This window comes from Artemia sp. Qi Xiang Cuo, chromosome 1 (assembly GCF_049724085.1).
Source record: "Artemia sp. Qi Xiang Cuo chromosome 1, ASM4972408v1, whole genome shotgun sequence".
In the NCBI taxonomy this organism is placed as follows: domain Eukaryota; kingdom Metazoa; phylum Arthropoda; class Branchiopoda; order Anostraca; family Artemiidae; genus Artemia; species Artemia sp. Qi Xiang Cuo.
The window spans coordinates 48,931,022-48,955,986 of NC_142794.1; the positions used below are offsets into that span (position 1 = coordinate 48,931,022).

Below are 24,965 nucleotides of genomic sequence, written 5' to 3' on the forward strand. Positions count from 1 at the left end.
TCACCATCAATATCAACATTTTGATCTATAGTCATAGCCCATCGCAAGACCTCTCAATTTCTTATAGGACTTTGGAGTCATGAACATTAATTGTATGTAGCTTGCATAGTTTGATAGATTGTTGCTAGTGCTCACCAATGTTCCATTTATGTAGACACATATTTGTTTAAACAAATTTGGTAGTATGCCATTTTCTTAGGATAATCCATCGGTGGCGGTGAGAGGTAGATTGTCAGACTTTTTCCCGCTACAACTTTTAAATCAATAAATATGGATGATAAATCTATGAAGTAGTCTTCATTGGAATAAATTTGAAAATGTATGTTTTTATAGAGGGGTTGTTTTAGGTAGAATTGTTCATTGTATCCATGTTTTAAACTAACATCTACACTTTCTGCATTGAAAAGAGTTATAGATGTGATGACAATGGAATGGGATTCCTTGTGGGGTTGATATGTCATTTCTGTCAAGAAAAAAAAATCCTGTTTTGATCTAACAATTTCTCTTCTTGGTTTCTTTTTCGTATTCTTTGACAATAGTGATGTCTTTCGATTATGACCTGAGTAGAGACTGATGAGTGGTGAGGTGTTTCTCGACGTTTTTAAAAACTTTTCCATTTTGTCGTGATTTCAATCGCTCACCAAGGGTTCGTGTGCTGGACCTGAGACTTTGTGAAACACTTTTTTTAACATCTTGTCCAGCCCCCCAATCGTATAATGTAGAGGATGCAAACTCTGCGGCGATCGGAGAAACATATTGCTCAGCCAGAAGTAGTGCAGAGTGAAACAGCCTATGAAACTAACTGCCATGACCATCGCCCGACATTAACGACCGGCCTTTATAGTAGCCCATCCCATGACCCAATTGTCGTGGTTGGAGGGTAATAACAAAGCAATCAATATCGGGACAAACACAACTATTTTTTCTATTAGCCATCTCGTTGTTGTTGCTGAATGGGTCGAAAATGAAATGTAATCCAGCCAAACCTTTTGTTATTGCTAGAGGATCACCTAATTCATTTCTTAATGTTAACTGACAGAGTTCCATAAACGAAGTGTTTACAGGAACATACTGAAGATGCTTTATATTATAGTCATTAACGTGTTCATGGGTGGTTTTTCGTTCAAAAACACGTGGGAAGGGAACATTTGAATTAACGGTTCTCGATGTTTCAACAATGGACCCATAAAGAAATATACAAGAGTCCGAGGCAAAACCAGGGGGATAATCTGTAAAAATAACACGAATCATCCTACAGACGGTTCCAGTGTTTTTACCACTGATCATGTTCGGTTTAAAGCCAAGAAAATCTCTCAGAATATAATTGAGATGTTTATTTTTGAGAATACAATTGACAAGAGCAACTTCATACTTTACATCATCGAATTTGATGGCGGAGGAGAGTTTTGTCCAAAAAGCACTTGTTTTATTCAAATCATTGTAGAGAGGATCGGAGACGTTGGACATGAACATTACATAAAAATTACTGGGCATTGTGTACATCCTCAGCAGATATCAGCAAAATCAGGGTTGTATCCTAGCCAACGAACAAGCAACTGTCTCTTACCCCTGCGAGTACGATTCCTTAATATCTTTTCAAGCTGATAGATTCCAGTGTTTTTAACTTTTTTTAGTCAATAATCATAAAAACTGCCAAAAATCTCATCATCTTTCTTGTCAAGTTGACTATACATTATTGGTGTAATGTGTAAGAGTTTGAAGATTTTGAAAAGTTCAGTGGACCATAAGTAGTTACCCTTTTCAAAAACATTAGTAGTTCCATTGATTCGAACAGTATCACCAACATTGAAATCTTCATCTTTTTCTTCTTACCACCATTGTAATATTGTTTAAGGAAAGTGTCAATTGTAATGACGTCATGATAAACCTCCATTGGGTTGAGTTGGAGAGGTATCGATATGTACATTGATTATAAATCCACATGATTTTAGCCAAATCATGGATAAATGCAGCAGAAATTTTTCAATGTCCAATATCTTGTAATTAAAAGTCGAAGAGTTCTTATCAATCCTTCGGCCAATGCTGCATTTATTGGACTCTGACTAATACAGAGCATTGTATCCTATTTCAATATAACATTCTTTACATGAGGATTAACAAATTTACTACCCGATCCGTTTGAATCTTCTTATAGCAATCCTGTTCAATGATGACTTCAAGAGCTTTAGCAGCTTCATCACCTCTCTTTGACCACAATGGAATTGCATTTGCATAGTGACTAAAAACACTGATTGCAAGTAGAATGTACCTGTATGGCTCATTGTGACGCCGTTGAATCTCGTTTAGAGTTAAAAGATCTGCTTGTAATAATTGCAATGGGGAAAAAGCTTCAGTTTTTCGATAGTGACTACCATTAACTCTATGCTTACGATGTACAGTGTAACTTAATTCATTCTGTAAATACTCTGTCGCCAGCTTCTTTTCAAGTCCAGTGACTTGAGAATGTGTGGTGGGTGAATTTGAACTTCCCACTTTACCAATATTCTCATAAACATGTTTCAATGCTTCAAACATTTTGAGCGTGAACACGCAGTGAAGTGGCCACTGCCCATTTTCATATTAACAGGTGATGGTGAGGGAGATGCAGTGATTTTAAAACGTCTTTGCTTGAGTCCCCCCCATCGCTATTGTAAAATCATTTCCACTTGGCGTGCTAATTTTTCCGAAAATGATTTAAAAACATCTTTTGATATTTGACTAAATTCCTTTAATCGTTTTAAAACATGTTTATTGCCAATTAATAATTTCAGGGAAGTTTGATGAGTTTAAAAATGTATGCAAATGACAGTCAAATGATAAGAGTCTTTAATGATTTGTGACTGAACTGCAGGTCTGAAGGTGTACTGTGTGCAAACACCCAATGAGGTAATCAAAAAAGTGTGCAAGGGGTGCCTAGACACTATATGAATCAGAATTTCAACATGAGTATTTATAGAAACTGTGTGGAAAGTAGCTTAGTGCCAAGAGCTAAATTCATGGTAATTCGCTTTTTAAAATTTAAAACTACACAGTTCTAGTGGATAAAATAGCCATGTGCCCCGTATCGGATAAAGTCAATGTTTATGCGGATGGTGAGACGGTGCTATCCCACGGACATTATCTAACTTCTGACTGAGGTGTATGTCAAGACTATAGACATCAGGAAAAAATTCAATAGTAAATGGTGGGTGGTGGGATCATTTTTATAGATATTTTTTCCCCAACTCAGCAGTGTTTCTTTTTTTTTAGGAAGATAGAGTTGTTCTATGTGAGTGTTTATTTCTAAATAAAATGTTTTAAAAATTGTAAAAGCTCCCATGGCCCGTCCGGAGAGGGGGGATCTGGCCTTCGGCCGGCTGCCACCAGTGGCCGCCACGCCCTCCCGGGGGGCTTTCTAATTATGATAAGATCTTTTTGTAGTGTGTTTTTATAGTATTAAAAATGCATTATTGTTTTAAATTTATTTTGTGATAGTATATTTTTTCACACGTAAATAAACATGTATTATTTTTCTGTAGTGTCGTTTATTTGTAAGCAAAATCATGTATTATTCTTTAAAAGTGTATTTTTCCCGAATCCTATTAGGAAATTATTATTTATTCTAGGGACTTAAGCATTCTACAGTCAGTTGATATTTTGCAAATATCAAAAGATGTTTTGAAATCATTTTCGGAAAATACTAGCACGTCAAGTGGCAGCGATTCGAAAAGAGTGATGGGGGGACTCAAGCGAAGACGTCTTAATATGACTGCATCTCCTTCACCGTCACCTGTTACTATGCAAATGGGCAGTGTACACTTCACTATGTATTTACTTCCAAAATGGTTGAAGCATTGAAGCATGTTTATGAGAATATTGGTGAGGTGGGAAGTTTAAGTTCACCTACAACACTTGCTCAAGTCACTGGACTTGAAAAGAAGCTGGCGGTGGAGTATTTACAGAATGAATCAAGTTACATTGTATATCAAAATCGTAGAGTTCGTGGTAGTCACTATCGAAAAACTAAAGTCTTTTTCCCGTTGCAAATATTACAAGCAGATCTTTAAACTCTAGATAAGAGTCCACGGTGTCAAAATGAGCCATAAAAGTACATTCTAATTGCAATCAGTACTTTAAGTCGCTATGCATATTCAATTCCACTGCGGTCAAAGAGAGGTGATGCAGTAGCTAAAGCTTTTGAAATCATCGTTGAACAGGATTGCTATAAGAAGATTCAAACGGATCGGGGTGGTGAATCTTCAATCCTCCCGAAAAGAAGGTTTTTCTGGAAATATAATACAATGATATCATAGTCATAGTCCAATAAAGGCTGCATTGGCTGAACGATTGAAAAGAACTATTCAACTTTTAATTTCAAGATATTGCACACTGAAAAATACTGCTGCTTTTATTCATAATTTGGATAAAAATCATGTTGATTTATAATCTAAATCCTCATCAATCCCTGTCCAACTCAACCCCAATGGGAGTTCATCATGCCGTCATTACACTTGGCACTTAAAAAAAAAAAAAATTCCAATGGTGGTGAGAAGGAAAAGAAGAAATTCAATGGTGGTGATACTGTTCGAATCAATCGAACTACTAATGTTTTTGAAAAGGGTAACTACTTTTAGACCACTGAACTTGCTAAAGTCTCAAGACTCTTAGACACTATACCCATAACGTATCGTCTACGTGACATGAAACATGATGAGATTCTAGGCGGTTTTCATGATTATGAATTACAAAAGTTAAAAACACTGGAATCTATCAGATTGAAAAGATATTAAAGACTTGTACTCGCAGGGGCAAGTGACACTTACTTGGTTGCTGGCTAGGATACAACTCTGATTTTGATTCGTGGATATCCGCAGAGAAGGTACGCGATTCCAAATGATTTCTATGTAACGTTTATGTCAAATGTCTCCGACTCTCTCAACAAAAATTTGGATAAAACAAGTGATTTTTGGACAAAACTCTCCTCCGCCATCAAATTCAACAATGGAAAGTATGAAGTTGCTCTTTTTGATTGTATTCTCAGAAATACATTTGATATCCTGAGAAAAGATCGTATGTATGAGATAATCTTTATGCCATTCGATTGGCATCTCTTGGGCGAGTATGAATGGATAGAAGAGCTTAAATCTAGTGACTATCCCCATGTCACACTGAAATACAAAAAATTTGGTATTATCACTGATTTGTGTCGTACAATCAATAGAAAAATATCTAATCGTAAGAAAGCTATATTCCTGTTTCCTTATTCAATCGAACACGGCAAAATTTACATTAGATCACTCGTTGACAATGAAACGACCCTTCTCAATGATAACCTGAGAGATGCTCTTGGCTTTAAACAGATAATAATCAGTGGTAAAAACGCTGAAACTTTCAGTTGTACGAATCGTTATCCAGCCGGTTTCGCCTCGGACTCTCGTATATTTCTTTATGCGTCCTTTGTTGAAACAACGAGAGCTGGTAATTCAAATGTTTCCTTCCTACGTGTTCTTGAACGAAAAACCCACCCATGAACATGTTCATCCCTATATTATGAAGCATCGCCAGTATGTTTCTGTAAACACTTCGTATTTGGAACTCTGTAAGTTAACATTAAGAAGTGAATTAGGTGATCCCCTACAAATAACGAAAGGTTTGGCTTTAATTACATGTCTTTTTCGACCCACTCAGGGTCGGACAATAAGCAGATGACTAATAGAAAAAATAGTTTTGTTTATATTGATATTGATTTCTATGTTACTATTCTCCAACCATGACAATTGGGTCATAGGATGGGCTATTATAGAGGCCGTTCATCGATGTCGGACTATGGTCTTGGCAGTTGGTTTCCTAAGCTGTTTCGATCTGCACTACCTCTAGCTGAAAAATATATCGCTTTGGTTGCCGCGGATTTTGAATCCTCTACGTTAAATGATTTGGAGGCTGGTAAAGATTTTAAGAAAGTGTTTCATAAAATCTCAAGTCCAGCGCACGATCGCTTGGCGAGAGATTGAAATTACGACGAAGAGGAAAAGGCTTAAAAAGGTCGAGGAACACCTCATCACTCATCAGTCTCTAGTCAGGTCAGAAGCGAAAAAATCACTCTTGTCAAAGAATGAGAAATAAAATTATTAGTTCGAAAAAGGATTTTTTTCCCTAGACTGAAATGGCATATCTAGCTCACAAGGAATCCCATCCCACTGTCAGCACATCTCTAAATATTTTCAATGCAGAAAGTATAGATGTCAGTGTAAAACATGGATACTATGAACAATTCCACCCACAACAACCCCTCTCTGAAAACATACATTTTCAAATTAATTCAAATGAAGACTGCTGCATATTTTTATCATCCATATTTATTGATTTATAAGTTGTGGCGTGGAAAAAGTCTGACAATCTACCTCCCATCGCCACCGATGGATTGTCCTATGAAAATGGTAAAATACACAATTTTTTTAAACAAATATGTGTCTAAATAAATGGAAAATTGGTGATATATCTCAATGGATGCTCCCCAATGTTAAAATTGACATAAAATTACAAATCGCTTTGTCCAATTTCATCTTGAGAAAAACACTTGATGCATCATCCGATGCCAATGTCAGTCTCATCTCGGCAATACCTCATGTACTAAGACAACAAGTTATGAGTTCTGTTGCTTTGGCAATTGAAAAACTAAGAGCCTCTGAAAATAATATAAAACTGATCGTCCCTCACACATTCACCAATCAACGTCATATTGCCGCTGGTTCAAGTACCTACACCGATCCTTCATTTATCAATGGTGAAATTCCTTCGAAATCTGCTTTGGCTTTTGTAGAAAGTGCAAGTGCTATAGGACCTTGGACAAGTCCTCCTCATGAATTTGAACTGTTTGGAATCTCCTCTGCTGTATGTAAAGTACATGAATTCCCTCTCTACAATTTATCCTTTGATAAATCCTATAGGACGCTATATTAATTAACAGTGCAATACCTGAATCGAGGTTCTCAACTATATGAAAATGGTACAACGGATACAATGTTCGCAAAAAGTATGGTATCATTGCTTTGGATTTGTTTGGTACTAAAGATATGAGTATTGTCCAAACAGATACTTTACGTTCAGAGTTTACCTCTGACATACCATTGACGGAGAGTATAATATTAATATCACTCAATTAATTTGAAACCTATTCGGAAATTACCCCAGATGGTAGTGTTCTATTAGACTTGGCACCAAGAACACCAATCAAATAACCGATGTATTTAACATTGATCAATATATGTCCAAATATTACTCCTATTGCATACCCTCAGATTTTCTTGAATATATTCAAACTGCTAACAATACCAATATCATTGTCAATAGCAGTCCATCAACGGTGCAGACGAGTCATTGGCAATGCATCTTTGAAACAGTGAAGAATATAGAAGTTTTTGATCTTCTTGGTCTACCATATCTGTTCTATACACCTCACATCAAAAACTATCTTGAAAGAAGTGGTAAAGGAATTATTTGAAATCGGATATGAGTACAAGATTTATCAACCAAAAGTTGTGGTTTTCATGCATTACTATATTTTATTTTTCGATGTCGTGACTACACTTACAGTGAATTTCTCAACATTTTACAGACAATCCACGTTTGAACAACTTTCTAGTAGAAAATTTCCTCTCAGAACTGTATAATATTGATTTCAGTGCCCCACGAATAAAGTGTTTTAATAATGAATGTAAATTTTTTTATTAATAAAATATATATGTACTAAAAAAAGTCTTTTGTCTTCATTGTTTAGATTTCTTCTTCTTCTTCGTAGTCATTTAGGTCGTGGTTGTCGTCGACAACGATTAGTGGTGGCAGATCATTGGGATTTAACTTTTACTGATCCTGGTGTGCAAAGTTAGTGTCATATTTTCCCCAATATAATATAACTTCATTTTTGTGAAATCCCTTTGTGAATTCGATGATACTATTATGATTCATACTTTAAGATTTACGTGTTTCTATCTGACTATTTGAAGTAATGTCGCACACAATATTTTCATACTAAGAAGCACTTTCTGTGGCTGCCAAATAAAAATTAGTAGATTTATAATCATTACTATCATTGTTCTAACAATGATGACGTAGAAACCATAGTCTCATCATCTTTTTACAATTTAAACGTGCTCTAAATTCTTCTTCCCAAAACAATTTAAATCCACGACGATACCAATCTCTTAGAAATAAACTAAAATCACGTTTGGGTTTTTTTCCGATCATGCCAGGGTAAGTATTTTCCCATTGATCACACTTATCAAAATGACAATTGGAGCATAGATATCTTTTAGGATGAGAGCCAAAAGTCTCTTCAAGACAGGAATTACAATCCTTAATTTGTACAGCGTATTCTCTTTGCAATTTACACGAATTGCATTTATCTACACTTTTCATTATAGTCATCAGCCGTAGTACAGTCCTCACATGATGACCAGCTGCCCAACGTATATAAAAATAGTGAACATCTGTAGAACATTTTTTCGATGTTATCCATCTCACTGCCAAAAAAAACTGACACACGATCAATAAAAGGGATGTCTTCTAGTAGGAGATCATCTGACGTCACAAAAACTTATTTTTCGTTGTATTACAAAATGGCCGTCTGAAATGAATTTCATACGTAGTGGTTGAAAGCAAAACCACAATGTCATTTTTTTTTGTTTCAAATAATGCATCAATAAATTGAGTAAATGCATTCGGTACACAGTGTAAAAGCATAATACAATATGCCAAAGATGGAGAATCGTCTTCCATGATAATTTCAAGTTTTTCTGAGAATTTTTTTTTTTCATAAATTTAACAATTGAAATTCAACATTTAGATTCAAACACTTTTCCAATGTTACAAGGTTCCGTAAGATCTTCTGTTTCTCAAATCAAATCATTTTCGTTCTTAACACTACTATTACCTAATAAAGACTAAACTAATAATTGCTAGTTTCTACTTTGTACACCTCTTAGATTGACATAATAAGGGGGTACTGGCCACTTGTATTTACTGTATTGTTTCAACGATAATATGAATGATTACGCAACATCAGATAAGATATAATGCTTGAAATTTGGGAAATTTTGAGAAACCTATGTGCAAAAAGGAAAGTGCACCACTCGGACATATTACTACAAAAGGGGGGGGTACTTTCCGCTTGTACACTACATTGTTTCACCAACAACCTGAATGATTGCGCAATATTAGATATGATATAATTCTTGAAATTCCTGAAATTCTGAGAAACCTATGTACAAAAGGGATAGTGCACCGCTTGGAGGTATTACTACAAAAAGGGGGTACTGTCTGCTCTCTTAGATTACTACAAAAAGGGGGTACTGTCCACTCTCTTAGATTGACCCTTTACTACTTTTGTCCATTTTTAATGATATCCACAGGGTGAAGTCTGGATGGCTTCAGCCCCTAGATGAAATCAAATTATGTAGATTTTTTATCCATATGATTGAGGGTCAGCATCCATCTAAATTTTAGCGACAAAATTGTTACAAATAAATATAAAGTTCAAATTCTGATAAAATATTCAAACTTTGCCTAAGATTTAAATCGTCTTCAAATATTTTAGTTCTTCTATTAAAGGCCTGAGAATACTAAAAAACATTCCTAAATTTAACCCATAGTAAAATCATTCCGATTAAAGAACGAACGTTAGTTGACTTTTAAAGTGGTTTCCAAAAACAGTATTTCCAAAAAGATTGAAGTGTGTTGTTAAAACTCAAAGCGTGAAAAATAGTTGTCATTTCTTCATTATAAATTAATTGTTAAATACCACTCAAACTTGTAAGATTAATTTTGTTATCCATTTATTTATAAAATAAAATGTTCGTCCGTTAGTTTATTTTTCTTTGTCTCTTTATGTTGAATTTTAAGGTAAACTTAAATTTTACACTGAATTTTAATAGTTACAACATCCAGAAGCCCCGATGAGGGGAGAGAAGTGGAAAAGAAGCTAGTGAAGTCAAATATTTTTTTGGATTGTGAATATACTTGAAAAAATCAATTTGATTTTATTAGGCTAATATAAAATAAATTTCAATCATTATTTTCTTCTTTTTAAATCCCCTCATATGAAAGGAAAATCTATAAAAGCTGTGAGAAAACTGTTACTAAAATATTTTTCTTAGCTTCCCCTTTTATGTCACTGGATTAGCCAAAATTACAGCTATTAAACCTAAACTCTAACCTCTTTGTCTTATTTCTATCACTCGTCAGCCAATTTTAAAAGAACTCACGGAACACAGGGGATTTTCCTAGGATTAGAATAGAAGGCCTTATAAATTCCAGAGAAAAGTTTCTAAGATGCACTTTCAAATTAATGAATTTCATTATACTCACCTCTCCATTAAGAATACAATATAGCAGAGAGACACAGAATCCCTGTAAAAAAAGATGTATTAATCGTTAAGAGAAAAGCTAAGTATTTTTAATTTAACAGAAAAGAGACATATTTTTAATTTCATTGGCATATTTAGGCCACCGTTGGAAAAATGTCCTAAGTATAGTTCCTACACTACATTTCCAGGGCCAATTATATCATTTAAACATGTCCTTCCGTCAATATTAGTTACAGAGCAACAGATTTTACATTTATTTGGAAAATCCAAAAATGGTCCGTCATAACTACGTACAAACATGTTCAATGTTAGACTGGACATTCTCAACACAACGCTAATGCTCAGTTTGGTGAACATGACCACCAACTGAACAAAAAAAGTTCTGTCCACCAGGAGTCTTTATGCATGACGGCTCCTGTTTTTTTCCCCCAAATTTTTTTTTGTATTGAATATTTTATATGTAGTTGCAAAATATCTTCTTCAATTTATTTTGTTAATCTGGCCAAAATTAGTGCCCGAGGATAATAAAATCGATATAAAAGAGTTGTTTACTTTTAAAGTATTATCCTAGCCAATACTAGAAGTTGTCTCATAGCACGCTACTTGATCGAGCGTTCAGCCCTAGTAAATGTATGTGGCCTTATAGTTTCTGTATGGGAAGCAGTGCATTGGAGAGCTATATGATAGGGAATTGTCTATGGGTGATTTAAGCAGATTAATTTTAAAAAACGAAGTTTTCCCAACGGAAGTAAAGAGCGAAGATGAAACTTAAAACGGACAAATATTATTACTTAACAGCCTATTTAATATACTCGTATATATCAATAAAAGTAGTACAAATAAACCAACTAATTATGTTTCCCTATACTTTTAGGATTATACAAAACTAGTGCTTTATTGAAAATACAAAAGTCAAACATAAAAAATAAGATTATTGATTTAAGAGTCAAAAGTGAGTATGTAGCTTAACAACATCAAACGAATCTATAAAGGTTTTTATAAAGTAACACCATTTGTGACATCAGGAACTTTCAGTATACAACTAAAATTATCTTAAAGACATGAGCGTAAAACTTTATATTTTTTAATAACCGCAAAGTAATTGAATAACATAGAGAAATATTAGATTGATTTATCAGGTAGCATTTTGCTCTCACCAGCTATAATACCAATAGTGAGTAATATACAGTCTTAAATTGTAAGAAATATGCTTTAGAATCACTTGAAATGAAGATCAAATAAGACATAATATGAACTCTGGAAACCCGATTACAAGAGTGAATTTCAAGCTATGATACAAATTCTAAAGCTAGTCTTTAGTCCTAATATTATCAAGATGGCTTTACTACGAACTTGTGTACAAACTAATCTCGACATTTCCTGTTTTAGAACCAAAACAAGTGCCAGTCATTGAACTGAGCCATTGTGCAGAAGTAATACCAAATTAAACGTAAAAAATAAAGCAAAATCCTAAAATGGATGGTTGCTTTATCTTAAAAGGGATTGAACCTAAAAGGGACTGATAATATTTTTAACCTTGGAAAAAGTGTCCTTAATTGGCTTACTTTTACTGTACCAAAACTCCTATATTATTTTGTATTTTCAGTAAAGCGCTAGTTTTGTATAATCCTAAGACCATAGGGAAACATAATTAGGTTGCTTATTTGTACTAGTTTTATTTTATATATCAAATAGACTATGAATTAATAATTTTTGTCCGTTTTAAGTTTCGACTTCGCTCTTTACTTCCGTCGGGGAAACTTCTTTTTTTTAAATTAATCTTTGTTCGTTTTTGATCATAATTTAATGCAAAAACAGTGCTACCAGGATCTTTTTTATTTATACGGAATAATGTATGTTCGTTTTAAGTTTTAATGTCACTTCTTAGTTTCTGTTGAAAACTTATTTTTAATATAATTTCTAATTATCACTGATCTATGGAAGTTAAGACACCTCTAGAAAATACTGCAAACAACCATGACAGCTAAGAAAAACTTTCAGTCTATAACATAAAGTTCATTATCCATACTTCACAAAACAATGCATGTTTTTCAGGAACGTTTGTTTTTCGAAGAGCAAGAAGCTGTTTTTACTCGGCCGACTTCGCCTGAAAAAGCCATAATGAAGACAGGGCTTTATAAATCACTTACTGACTAACAGAAACTAGAAGGCTACTGTAACAAAAGAGAGCTGTTTAAGGGCTCATTTAAAAGCTTATATTTATGCCTAATTGATTTTTATAAATTTGACTTGATAGTACATTCCAACAAAGTGCACTTTCGGTTGTTTCCCCAAATTTTTTAAATGAAACAAGTGCCTTTTCCAATGAAATGACCAAAAAAGGTGTTTTTCAAAACCTAGACAGGAGAAAAAAACTGAGGGGGAAAGGACATCCCTTCCCTTCAATTACCGCCGCTAGAACTAGCACACATGCTTCATCGCTTTCAAGATTCAATTCAAAACTGTTGATCAATCAAACTGAATTTTCGGTAGATTTTTAGATGAAAAGTTTTTAGTTTTAGTTAATTTGTTTTCACAATAATCTTTTACTTTTAAGATGAGTAGGTGATTTATGAAACTTACTAAGAGGGTCTAGAGGGAGAGTATATGTGAGGGTTTCTTATAAACCTCCAGTTAAGGGCTTTGGACCATAATTTTTGCAATGGTACCGTTTTATGGTTCCAAACTCTTCCACTTAAGAAGTGGTGCCAAAAGTGCCGTTTTTAGTGCTATAGGGCCCTTTTGGATGGTAAAATTGATAAAAAGCTCGTAGATAAATATGAGTAATAGGTTTAAAATTAGTCTTCTAGGGATATGCCTTAAAAACTTAGTGCATCACGTTTGCAAAAATAGTGGATTATCTGATAAGTAATCATAAGAAGGGACAAACCATGATAAAAAAAAAAAAAAAAAAAAAAAAAATCAAAGTTGGAATCGAACGCATGATAATCTAACTTGAAGTCCAGCGCTGAACTGACAGAGCCACTCCTCTAAATATGTAATTTAATATATTGGTTTTTGCAGGGCTTTAATTGCTTAGCTTATTAAGAGGAGCTGGAGGAGGAATTTGCAGGAGGTGTTCTTGCAAACCTCCAGTTAAGGATTTTGGACCATAATTATTACAATGATATCGTTTTATGTTTCCAAGATTTTTCAGTAAAGAAGTGACACCAAAAATGTTGTTTTCAGTGCTATATCTCACTTACCAATGGTAGAATTGATAAAAAAAAAAGAAGCACGTAGATATGAGCAAAAGTTTTCAAATGATCCATTAAACATCACTCCAAAAAGATCTGGTAGCCCAAAAGTCCAAGCTTTTCCACTTGAGACATGGCACCGAAAGTGCCGTTTTTAGTGCTATTTGAAACTTGCAGATGGTGGAATTTATAGGAAGAACGTAGAGACGAACAATATTTTTTATATGAGCTATCAAAAATCTATCTAAGATATTTTGGTAGCTTGCTAGTCCAACCCCTCGAGAAACGCCATAGAAGTGCCTTTTTTCGTGCCATATGGCACTTGCACACTGCGGTATTTATATAAACCACGTACATATGAGAAACAGCTTAAATCTCTTAAGCATCTTTGAGCTCTTAAGCATCTCTCTATGATGTGCTAGTAACCCGCTAGGCCTGGAAAAAAGAAGAAAAACCTACCGTTTTAACGTTTTATAACTTTTAGTTACTATAAGCCGTGGTTCGCTCTTTACTAGGTTGCAGCTAATGCTTCAACCACGACAAAGATTTCATTGCAAATTCTCCTCAGAAACTAGTTAACATTAAGATCTGTAAAATCTAATAGATGGTAAAATTTTTTAGGACCCAGTACCTATAAGGAATACCTTTTCATTAAGTCACTAAACATCTATCTACGATAGTGTGGTAGCCCGCTAATGTTTCAGTAGCTTTCTGGTGAGCAGAAGCTTTGTGAAATTTACTAAGGGGGCTGAGAGGGGGGGTGTACGGGGGGGGGGCTCTTGTGAGCCTCCAGTTAAGGGTTCTGGAACATAACTATTACAATAGTACTTGTTTTGTGCTTTGGAGCTTTTCCACTTTAGAAGTGGCATCAAAAGTTTTGTTTTCAGTGCTGTATCGCATTTATGAAGGGTAGAACTGATAAAAAAAAAGCACGTATGTATAAGCAATAGCTTTCAAATGAGTAATTAAACATCACTCTTATAAATTCTGCTAGCCCAATAGCCCCAGCTTTTCCACTTGAGACACGGCGCCAAAAGTGCCGTTTTTAGTGCCATTTGGAACTTACTGATAGTGGAATTCATATGAAAGACGTAGATTTGAACAATATGTTTCATATGAGCTATAAAAGATCTGTCTATGACGTTCTGGTGGCCTACTAGTATCACCCCTTGAGAAATGGCACAAAAAGTGTCATTTTAGTGCCATATGACACTTGCAGATGACGGAATTTATTAAAAGTACGTAGATATGAAAAATAATTTTTGAATGAGCCATTAAGCATCTCTCTGTGATGTTCTGGCAGCCCGCTAGGCCTGTTGAAAAAAAAAGAAAGGAAAAAAACCCACAAAAAACAAACAAAAACGAGAGAGAGATCAGTGCTACCAATGCAAAAAGGTGATTTTCCTTGTTGTTCAGGGGGATGACTGTAATTTCCTTGTACAAGGTTTTCAACCAAGCTGATTCCAATGGTACACTTTTTTTTGATCTGACGCCATTTTGAGGGGTTTGAGGCTCAGCTTTCTTTACACAAGGTTTTCAACCAAGCTGATTCAAATGGTACACTTTTTCTTTTGATCTAACGCCATTTTTGAGGGGTTTGAGGTTTTTTTTTCGAAATCACCATAAATTTCTTTTCGCAACAAACTTTTACTTTTAAGACAAACCGAAATAATAGTTAACATTCCTGAGTCAGTGTTAGTTGGCGATTTTTGTTTACTATGCAGTTTTTTTCAAATCGCGTTTTTTAACCTTTGGTTACTATGGGCTGTGGTTCGCTCTTTACTAGGATGCAGCCACCACTGCAACCATGATACCTTGCCGGGGTAGACGTAAAAAATGAGCCTAGAAAATGACTGAAAAAAACACCGGATACCGATACAGATACTCGCGATACGATACATGCGATACCAATACGCCTGATACCGATACATGCGATATCGATACGTCCGATACCACATGCAGCCCTTCCCCAGGGACTATGGAGGGCCATATCATCATCAAAACCATATATATTGGATCTTTGAACTTTTGAACTATGTTAAACAAAATGGCTATTTCAAATTTTTTTTAGGACTAGTATGGGGGAGGGGGGCCTATTTGCCGTCCAATCTTTTGGTTACTTAAAAACGGCATTAAAAAATTTAATTCCCATTCGAATGAGAATGGACGGGAGATATATATATATATATATATATATATATATATATATATATATATATATATATATATATATATATATATATATATATATATATATATATATATATATATATATATATATATATATATATATATATATATATATATATATATATATATATATATATATATATATATATATATATATATATATATATATATATATATATATGTAATTTGTGTCCAAATAGAAAAAAAAACAAAAACAAATAACTGACTGAAGGAAGTAGCATAGCACTTTAAACCAATATTTCTGTTCTATTCAACTTAAAGCAAACATTCTTTGACCAGTTTGAAATCCAGTCAATCAACTGGTATCTCAATCAAAGTCTTGACATTGATGTTTATGCTTAGAATAGCTGGCTTTTAATCCAATGAATTATTTTAGTATCTCACAAACAAAATGAAACAAACAACTGCAAGGTTTTAATAGAGATAATCCATGATAAATTTAGTCAAGAAGAGACTTAATTCCTCCATTGGAGATCATATAAGCACCCCCTTTTTTCTAAGGACCATTTAAGAATATCACGGATATTTTATGCTTGGGTACTTTTGTACAAGCACTGTGTTGACCTCTTGAAAGAGGTCGAAGCCGAAGGCTTCGACCGAATCCATTGATTTTGAATTGAAAATCAAGTATTTTACAAGCATCAAGACATGGCTAATCAAACAGTAATTCGTGGTAACGAACTGTAAGTAAGGAGCGACCCGGCTCAATGGTAACCTAAACTCTAGAAAAAGGGATTTTGATACCAATAGATACACCAAAATGATCATATTTTCATGCTGAATTCAAATATATAAGTTTCATCAAGTTTAGTCCTACCCATCAAAAGTTACGCGCCTGAGAAAATTTTGCTGATTTTCGAAAAAGGGTGAAAGACCCCCTAAATGCTATATAACCTTAATGAAAATCACATCATCATATTCAGCGTATCAGAGAACCCTACTGTAAAGGTTTCAAGCTCCTATCTACAAAAATGTGGAATTTTGCATTTTTTGCCAGAAGAAAGATCACGGATGCGTGTTTATTTGTTTTTTTTTCCAGGGGTGATCGTAGCGATCCAGTAGTCCTAGAATATCGTGGGAGGGCTCATTGGAACGGAAATATAAAAGCTCTAGAGCCCTTTTTAAGTGACCAAAAAAATGGAGGGCAATTAGGCCCCCTCCTACGCTCCTTTTTTTCCCAAAGTCATCCGATCAAAATTTTGAGATAGCCATTTTGTTCAGCATGGTTGAAAATATGATAGCTATGTCTTTTAGGATGACTTAATCCCCCGAAGTTCCTGGGGGATGGCTGAAAGTTATGAACTTTACCCAATGTTAACATATAGTATTGGTTATTGGGAAGTATACAGACGTTTACAGTTTTTTTCTGGTAGCGGGCGGGGGGGGGGGTCGGTGGTTTTGTGGGAGGATCTTTCCATGAAGGGAATTTTCATGGGGGAAGGGACATTGCTATGAAGGGGGCACTGGATTTTCCAGCATTATTTAAAAAAAAGATCAGAAATTAAATATAAAAAAACAAATTTTTCAACTAAAAGTAAGGAGCAACATCAAAACTTAAAACGAAGAGAAAACATTACGTATTTGATTGGGTTCATCCCCTAGTCAATACCTCGCTCTTTAAGCCAAAGATTTCTTAGTACTTTCATAAGAGCTATTTATTCTAAATAACGACCTTTGTGATTAAGGGGCCATTTTTAAAGAATTGGAACAAAATTGGAACTTTACCTTAAAGAGCGAGGTATTGACTAGGGGGCGAACCCCCTAATATACGTATTAAAAATATATCAATACAGAAGTTCGTTACGTAAGTTAATTCGTAAGTTACGTATATTTATTACTAATAAAAACGTTCGTAAATAAAATTAAACAAGTCTCGAGAAAACCATTTAACCAAATAAAAGTAAAATTAATATGCAAATTTTGTTTTAATTATTCATGTACGGTGAGACAAAATCAAAACCCGCATTAATTCAAAAATGTTCAAAAATTAAATAAAAAAAAGCAATTTTTTTAAGTGAAAGTAAGGAACGACGTTAAAACTTAAAACGAACAGAAATTATTCTGTGTATGAAAGGGGCTGTCCCCTCCTCAACACCTCGCTCTTTACGCTAAATTTTGAATTTCTAAAAAATATATTTTTTTTAAAAAAATAAAAAATTTCAGCTAAAAGAGCGAGGCGTTGAGGAGGGGACAGCCCCTTTCATATACGGAATAATTTCTGTTCGTTTTAAGTTTTAACGTCGTTCCTTACTTTCAGTTAAAAAACTTGCTTTTTTTTATTTAATTGTAGAAAAAGCCAAGACAGATAGTCCGAGTGATTTAGAGGCAAATCTGGGATAAGTCTTTTTAGGATTGTATAAAAACGATGTCCTTTCATTTGTTGGTATATAAGTCTATCTATCATCCGTCTATAGGTCATTCCTAGGGCAGAACTAAGGTTCTGCCCGAAAGATTGGATTGATTTTGGGTTGTCGCGTGACGGACAATGTCCACTGGACTTGTATGCAAAATCTGGGACTGAATTTGGTTGGACTTACAGCCGGGAAACAAGTGAAACCTAAGCCTAATGGGCTTGGCCGCTTGTGGTCTAAAGGTGGAATACCGTATCATAAATATTGACATACGACCAACAAGTCCCCTGGAATTGCAGGCAAACGGTGAAACCTATAGTTTCCCAAGTGTTTGGTTAAATGGCATGGGTAAACGGCGGAAGTAAGTATGACTCTCTTATTGGACAAATACTTGTGTGTTAGCTTTTGGAAAGGCACACCTGCCTAGAGTCTCAGGCAAATTAACCAAGAATTTGAAATTGACATAGGACCGTTAGATTGCCTGGAATAAGAGGTAAACATGGCACGCTCACCTATGGTCTTAGGCAGGTTGACCAAGAATTTAGAGTTGATACAGAACCGCTAATTTGCTTGTATGACCATGCTTTTCATGACAACTCAACATCGTACCGCGGTAAATAAGTCAGAAGTAGGGTAGCCATGTTTTGGATGACATTTTTTTATTCGCCAGCACATTGCGCTAACTTTAATAATTCCTGTTGGATTTCTTGATCGCAGTTTCCGTTTCCTTTGTTATGAATTTTGAGATTCAGTTTCTCTTGTATTTAGTAATGATCCGATTCGTGGCTAACACACATGCAATTTTTTAAATATTAAAAAAAACATCATTTTAAAAAGTGCTTTATTTAAAGCCTTAAAGAAGCAGAGAAAAAAATACGTAGGAGGAAAATTTTTCTTTTCTTGGACGATATTAGATCGCTGCCTGCAAAGGTAAATCCAAGAAACACAAAATAGTATCCAATTTCAGGATATTAAGCAGTCGCAGGCAGTAACAAAAGAGAACAACTCACGAAGTTATGCTCAAAGACGAACTTGACAAAGACAAAGAGCACAAATTGACCAGTTTCCATAGCAAATAGGAAAGACAAATCAGCGTGATGCAAAGTGTCGATTTTGCACTACATCAAAAATTTGTCAACAACCCTTATTTGTCTTTAAAGCCCCAAATTCGAAATCTTTTTTGAAATCCTTAAAAACAGTATGGGCATTCTTCAGTCAGTTTTATTTATTTTGTTCTAAAGCTTTGAAGGTACTCATCTGACGGACCTCATATCAAACAAAAACCTGCGTGAAAATATCGCTCGATTCCACTTTTTAGGGCTATAATAAAGAAGGTTAAGATTCCCAGGCAATATTGTATGGGTGAAGAGTAACAGATTACCAAAGATTTTACTGTTTGACCACAGGGGTACCAGTTCAGGAAAATATAGGAGGAGGGGAGGCAAAAATAATGCTTCCCAAAATCTAGGGGAGGTGATAATACTTTTTTTTATATTTTTTTTTCTAAAAAAAACAAAAGATATTTTTCAATAAAAATCTAGAGACAGGGCAAAAATCTTGCTGAACACTCCCCCCTCCCTAATTGGCACCCCTGTTTGAAGACCAATCTGTGCGGGGCGACAAGTAGCTCGTCCCCAAAAGGAGTGAAAAGAGATCATAAGACAGGATTCAAAGGAAATTGTAACTTCATAAGAGAGAGGGGAGACTGAAGCTTTGAGCAGATTTGGGGGAGGAGGACCGTACATAGTTGTGTTTAAATAAGGGGTCCAGGTGATGTAATGAGTTACTAGTCGTAGATGTGGTTGCATATTGTGTGTTCTACTATGTCACTGACTGTAATCTGATTGCGTTAAAAAAAAACGGTTTTTCGTGGAAGACCAATTTTCTTACACCGAAGTCTCAAGAAGATTTTTTTAAATAACGTCAAAGTCGAAAGTTAAAATAAGTTATTTTAGTGTCAGAAATCTCTTTAATAACATGTATTAAAAATATGGTTCGATACCATTGTCTGTGGGAACAATTGAAAGAAATTAGGATGGCTAGGTTCCGTTTTGCAGATGAAGTATGATAGGTTGCCAAAACGACGGCGATATACCATAAGGAAAAATTTAAAAGGGCTCAAACTTAATGAGAGAAAGTAATGAACAAAACTCTGAATAAGTGAAAAGATAAAGAGAATGTGCGGATTTGGTGGCCACAAGATGCTTGGTGCTGTGATGATTAGTTAGTAGGTGGGCTAATACTAGCAGTTAAACGATTGTTATATCGATATTTATTAATGAATCAATGCACAAAAATCGACTCATTGATTTCGATTGTATTATAATAAAGACATGGCACCTATAATGTTTAAGTATCTAGTGGTTGATGGTATATTAATGGTCGAAGAACATCTTTAACAACAGCCTCATATGGGGTCTAATCAAGCCACCAAAATTTAATTCTAATCATGCCACTTATTTGGCTATTTTCTTGAGGACTGAATGAAAATAGTTTGCAAACACTGTACACTTTATCCTTAAATTAGGTTTACTTCTCATGTAATTATTCCAAATGTAAGCAAAATGTAAGCAAAACTCAATAAACGCACCTGAAAAGAAGCTGCTAGAGCCAAAAGTATATCGTAAACAATTCTTTCTTTTTTGGCTCCTTCAAGCTTATTTACTATTTCTTCTGCAACATCATCTGACACTGTGACAGGAAGTTGTGGATCTTGTTCACTGAATGGAGAAAGTAAAAAATGAAGTCCCAGCAGTGGAACTAGAAATAGTGTTGCCCTAACAGCCTTTTTATAGACACAAGAACAAGCTGGTTCAGAGTAGAATGAAATATTATCAGAGATGTTCCTTCCCAAAAAAGAGAATCTTGACCTTTGGCCATTTGCAAAGAGATCTTTGGTAGCCTCTGCCCCATTGGACGACTTTTTAACGTCTATAAAAATAGAATTAGTTAAAGATTTAGCTTAGTCCAAATAACATGATTTTCATTTAAAATTTTTCTACTTCTGATCCACTTAGAAAAGTCTTATAATCTAAATTACGAGTGCTGAGTATGACTAATTTGTTGTTTCTCATATTAGGCTTTACTTATAATTAATTAAAAAAAACTTTCCGAAAAATAAGTTTTTCAAAGAAAAGTAAAGGCCATTTTAAACTTAAGCTCAGTAGATATGAATACCTGTTAAAATTCAAACTCAAAACGACCAGAAATTACTATTAAAGAATAAATGAAACCCAAAACGAACAGAAATTAAATAAACAATCATAGCAAAACTATATAAGTCTTGAACAGTCTTAGAAAGTATAAACAAAATCAAATTGAATATTAGATATATAATGATATTAATTGTTGAAAGATCCATCAGTTCAAGATTTTTTTTAACTGTAACTTTTATTTTCATTTTCAATGCTGTAAGAATTGGAAAAGAATTAATTTGTAATATAGGAGAAATTCATTTTCACTGAAGTACCAATTACGTAAAAGTCTATGTTTCTACAGTTAAAGAAGGGGGTAGTATTCAAATTTGGTTTTTAGTGAAACTATATTTGTCTTGACCAATCTTGGAAAGAACTAATAAATTAAACTGAATATTTGATAGTTAATGATATTAATTGCTGAAAGCTCATCAGTTCAAAATTATACTGTAATTCTAATATTTATTTTCAATATTAAGTACAAAAGAAAACATTTGTAATATAATTCGTTTTCAGTAAAGCCCCAATCCACCAGTAGGTTTTAGGCTTCTGCAGTGAGGCGATACCCAAACTCTTGTTTGTAGTTATTTTTATTCGATTCAAACTTGATTTGCATATTTAATTTAAGTTTCTCTCGTTTTAAGATTTAATTATTCATTTACTTTAATATATATTGTATGTTTGTTCGCATTGATTGTTTATTTAATTTCGGTTCGTTTTAAGTTTCATTTGTACTTTAATAGCAAACTATTTTTTTTTTCGTTTTAAGCTTGATTTTCATATTCAATCTAAGCATTACTCTCTTTAAAATCTATTTTTCATTTATATTATTACTTATTGTTCGTTTTTTGCTATGATTGTCGATATGAATTCTTCTCATTTTGGGTTTTTTTTATTCTCCAATAGTAATTTCAGTTCATTTTGATCTAGAATTTTAACAGGTATTCATATCTCTCGAGCTTAAGTTTAAAATGGCCTTTACTTTTCTTTAAAAACCTATTTTTCTGAAAGTTTTTTTAAATTAATTATAAGTAAAGCCTAATATGACAAACAACGTTTAAGTTTCATTTATACTTTAATAGCAAACAATTTTTTTTCGTTTTAAGCTTATTTTCATATTCAATCTATGGCATTAATCGCTTTAAAATCTATTTATTCATTTATATTATTACTTGTTGTACGTTTTTTGCTATGACTGTTTATTTAATTTCTGTTCGTTTTGGGTTTTATTTATTCTTCAATAGTAATTTCTGGTCGTTTTGAGTTGGAATTTTAACAGGTATTAATATCTCCTGAGCTTAAGTTTAAAATGGCCTTTACTTTTCTTTGAAAAGTTTATTTTTCGGAAAGTTTTTTTTTAATTAATTTTTGTTCGTTTTTGATTGCAAATAGTTTCAAGTTTTTATTGCATAAGGGGGGGGGGTTGCTTACTGTCCGATTATTCTTGACTTTAAAAAACGGATCTAGAACTTTCAATTTAAATCGAATGAGGCTTTTTTCAAAGTCTATACGATTACCTCTTTGATAAAAACCTTATATATGAACAATAGACAGCTTACATAACTTGTGGACAGCGACTGGCAACAATGAATGGATTGATAAAATAGCTCCAATAAGGGTGTTTTGACCATTTCACTTGCTGACACAAAGGGATCACGACTGTTTGGAATTGACCTTAATAGGATTTTGTGTGCCAAAGCAATTTTACATCTATCACAGAGTATGTATTTTAACCTTATAATTGGATAATTATTATAGATTTACTATGTGTTCTTCCCATAAAAAACTTGTGTTCTTCCCAAAATTTTACCTTATTAAAGTCTTTGGGGTAGGGGTGGCGTAGTTGGCAGAAGGAAGAAAACTTTAGCGTAAACAGTAGGAGAGGGGGAGGGTGAGGTTGGAGACTCATCCCATACGGGGCGGAACTTCACTTATCTCCTCTGTTCCAAATTTAGGAGATTAGACAGACTCATTGGGTTGTAGAATGTCGGCTGTTTAAGCTGTGGAAGGCGTTAAAATACTCAAAAATACTTTATATTTTCAGTTACTGCAGGATTTATTTCATACATTGTGGAATGGCGAGCCCCCTGGCCCATCATTTGGGTGAACCTCAACTCATAATATGTAATTTTGATTAATTGTTCCGTGCTATGTGCATATATTATTCTATATATGTTATTTTGAGCTATACTTTTATCGCATTGCGTTCATTTTTAAGGCTTGAGATAAAAACTGAAACCTTAGCGGAGACAGAGGGGGGGGGGGGGAGTCTCCCCCCTCACATGCATAATTGAGCAGCCACAGAGAAAGTAAAACAAATGAAATTAATATGTCTTTTGAAAATTTCTTTTTTCAAAAGACACGAACAAAATCGTCTAAAGGAACCTGAAGTGCTATCTCTGATATTTCCGTTGATTCTTTATTCCCGTTACTTTCAGATGTAAAATTTAGAATATAATGGAATGGGTTTAGTCGTCCCCTCCCTGAATAATTCACATTTGGAAAACCCACCCCTGGGAAATTCCTCCCCCTCAAAGAACATTTTCTTTTCCTGCTGATAATTCCCCGCGTTAAATTCCACCCAGCAAAAATTTCCCAGCCGTGGAATAGGCTCCCCAAACCTGTTCCCCTCAGATAATTTTGGATATTCATAAAAATGGAAGCTGAAATTTCTACTCAACTTTTTAGGTCAAAAGCAATGCTATAGCGTTACCTAAGTAAAGAGCCATAAGGGTTCAATGAATTAATACTTATTTATTTTTCCAGGGGCACTTTATGTGGAAGAGGTGGTCGCATAAACTTTGGAACAGGGTTCATTGAATTACAAATTAAAATTTATAGTTCCCTTACACCAGGGGCGGATCCAGGATTTTTAGGGGGGGGGGGTGCAAAATTAGTTGACCCGATAAACTTGCGTTAGGATCAGGCTTAATTAACGCAATCTTGCGTTAATTAAGAAAATAACATTACTTTAGACAACGTTAAGGGGGCGCCCCCCGCGTCCCTTCCCTGGATCCGCCACTGCCTTAAACTCTTTTTTTCTTTCCTTGTTAGGGAGGAGAGCCGATGCATAATAGGCATGTGTTAATACCAAAATATTCTAACTCTCATTGGGCCTTCAGGTATAAACAGAATTAGTTCAAAGGGAGGGGTTTGGAAAAAGGGCGTGGGAGGGGGGGGTATTTGCCCTTCGATCGATTTTGACTCGTAAGAGCTGGACTAGAACTTCCAGTTTCTAATCAAATGAGCCCTCTCTGAAGTTTATACGAGAATCCCTTCCTGCCCCGGGCCCTGAGGGGTTTTGTCGACGCCAGAGTTTTGTTACCTAACCTTTCAACTATTTTTAACAAAATTTTTGTTTGATGTAAAGAAAGAAAAATGAGCAAAAGTGGGTTTTTTATCGGCCAAATGACGATACTGAAAAAACAAAGCGAATATTTCGAGAGGACAAACGCCTCTCTTCTTCAGCGCGAAACGAAACGATGTATCAATAAAAGCCAAAAATTAAAAGAATTAAAACCAACTACCCAACAACCATAAAAGCGAGTTATTCTAAAATATCCGTGATTTGCACAAAATCCAAAAAAACATGAACTGCCATCGATGGATACTAGCGAGCAACTGACAAATGAAATGAATCAATTCATTCACTCGAAAAAACAAAACGAACCA

General features: G+C 34.5%; 2 protein-coding genes across 2 annotated transcripts in view; one reads left to right on the plus strand and one right to left on the minus strand.

Moving 5' to 3' along the window:
- LOC148956421 (calcitonin receptor-like) overlaps window positions 1–24,965 on the plus strand; it is a 308,161-nt gene that overhangs the window by 230,482 nt on the left and 52,714 nt on the right. The gene's annotated exons all lie outside the window — the stretch shown is intronic.
- LOC148956423 (uncharacterized) overlaps window positions 1–24,965 on the minus strand; it is a 78,223-nt gene that overhangs the window by 45,060 nt on the left and 8,198 nt on the right. The window contains exons 2-3 of the mRNA XM_089097636.1: window positions 20,690–21,030; window positions 10,342–10,383 (exon numbers count right to left, since the gene is read on the minus strand). Of these exons, the coding sequence (XP_088953762.1) occupies window positions 10,342–10,383; window positions 20,690–21,030 (383 nt within the window). The remainder of the gene's footprint in view (window positions 1–10,341; window positions 10,384–20,689; window positions 21,031–24,965) is intronic.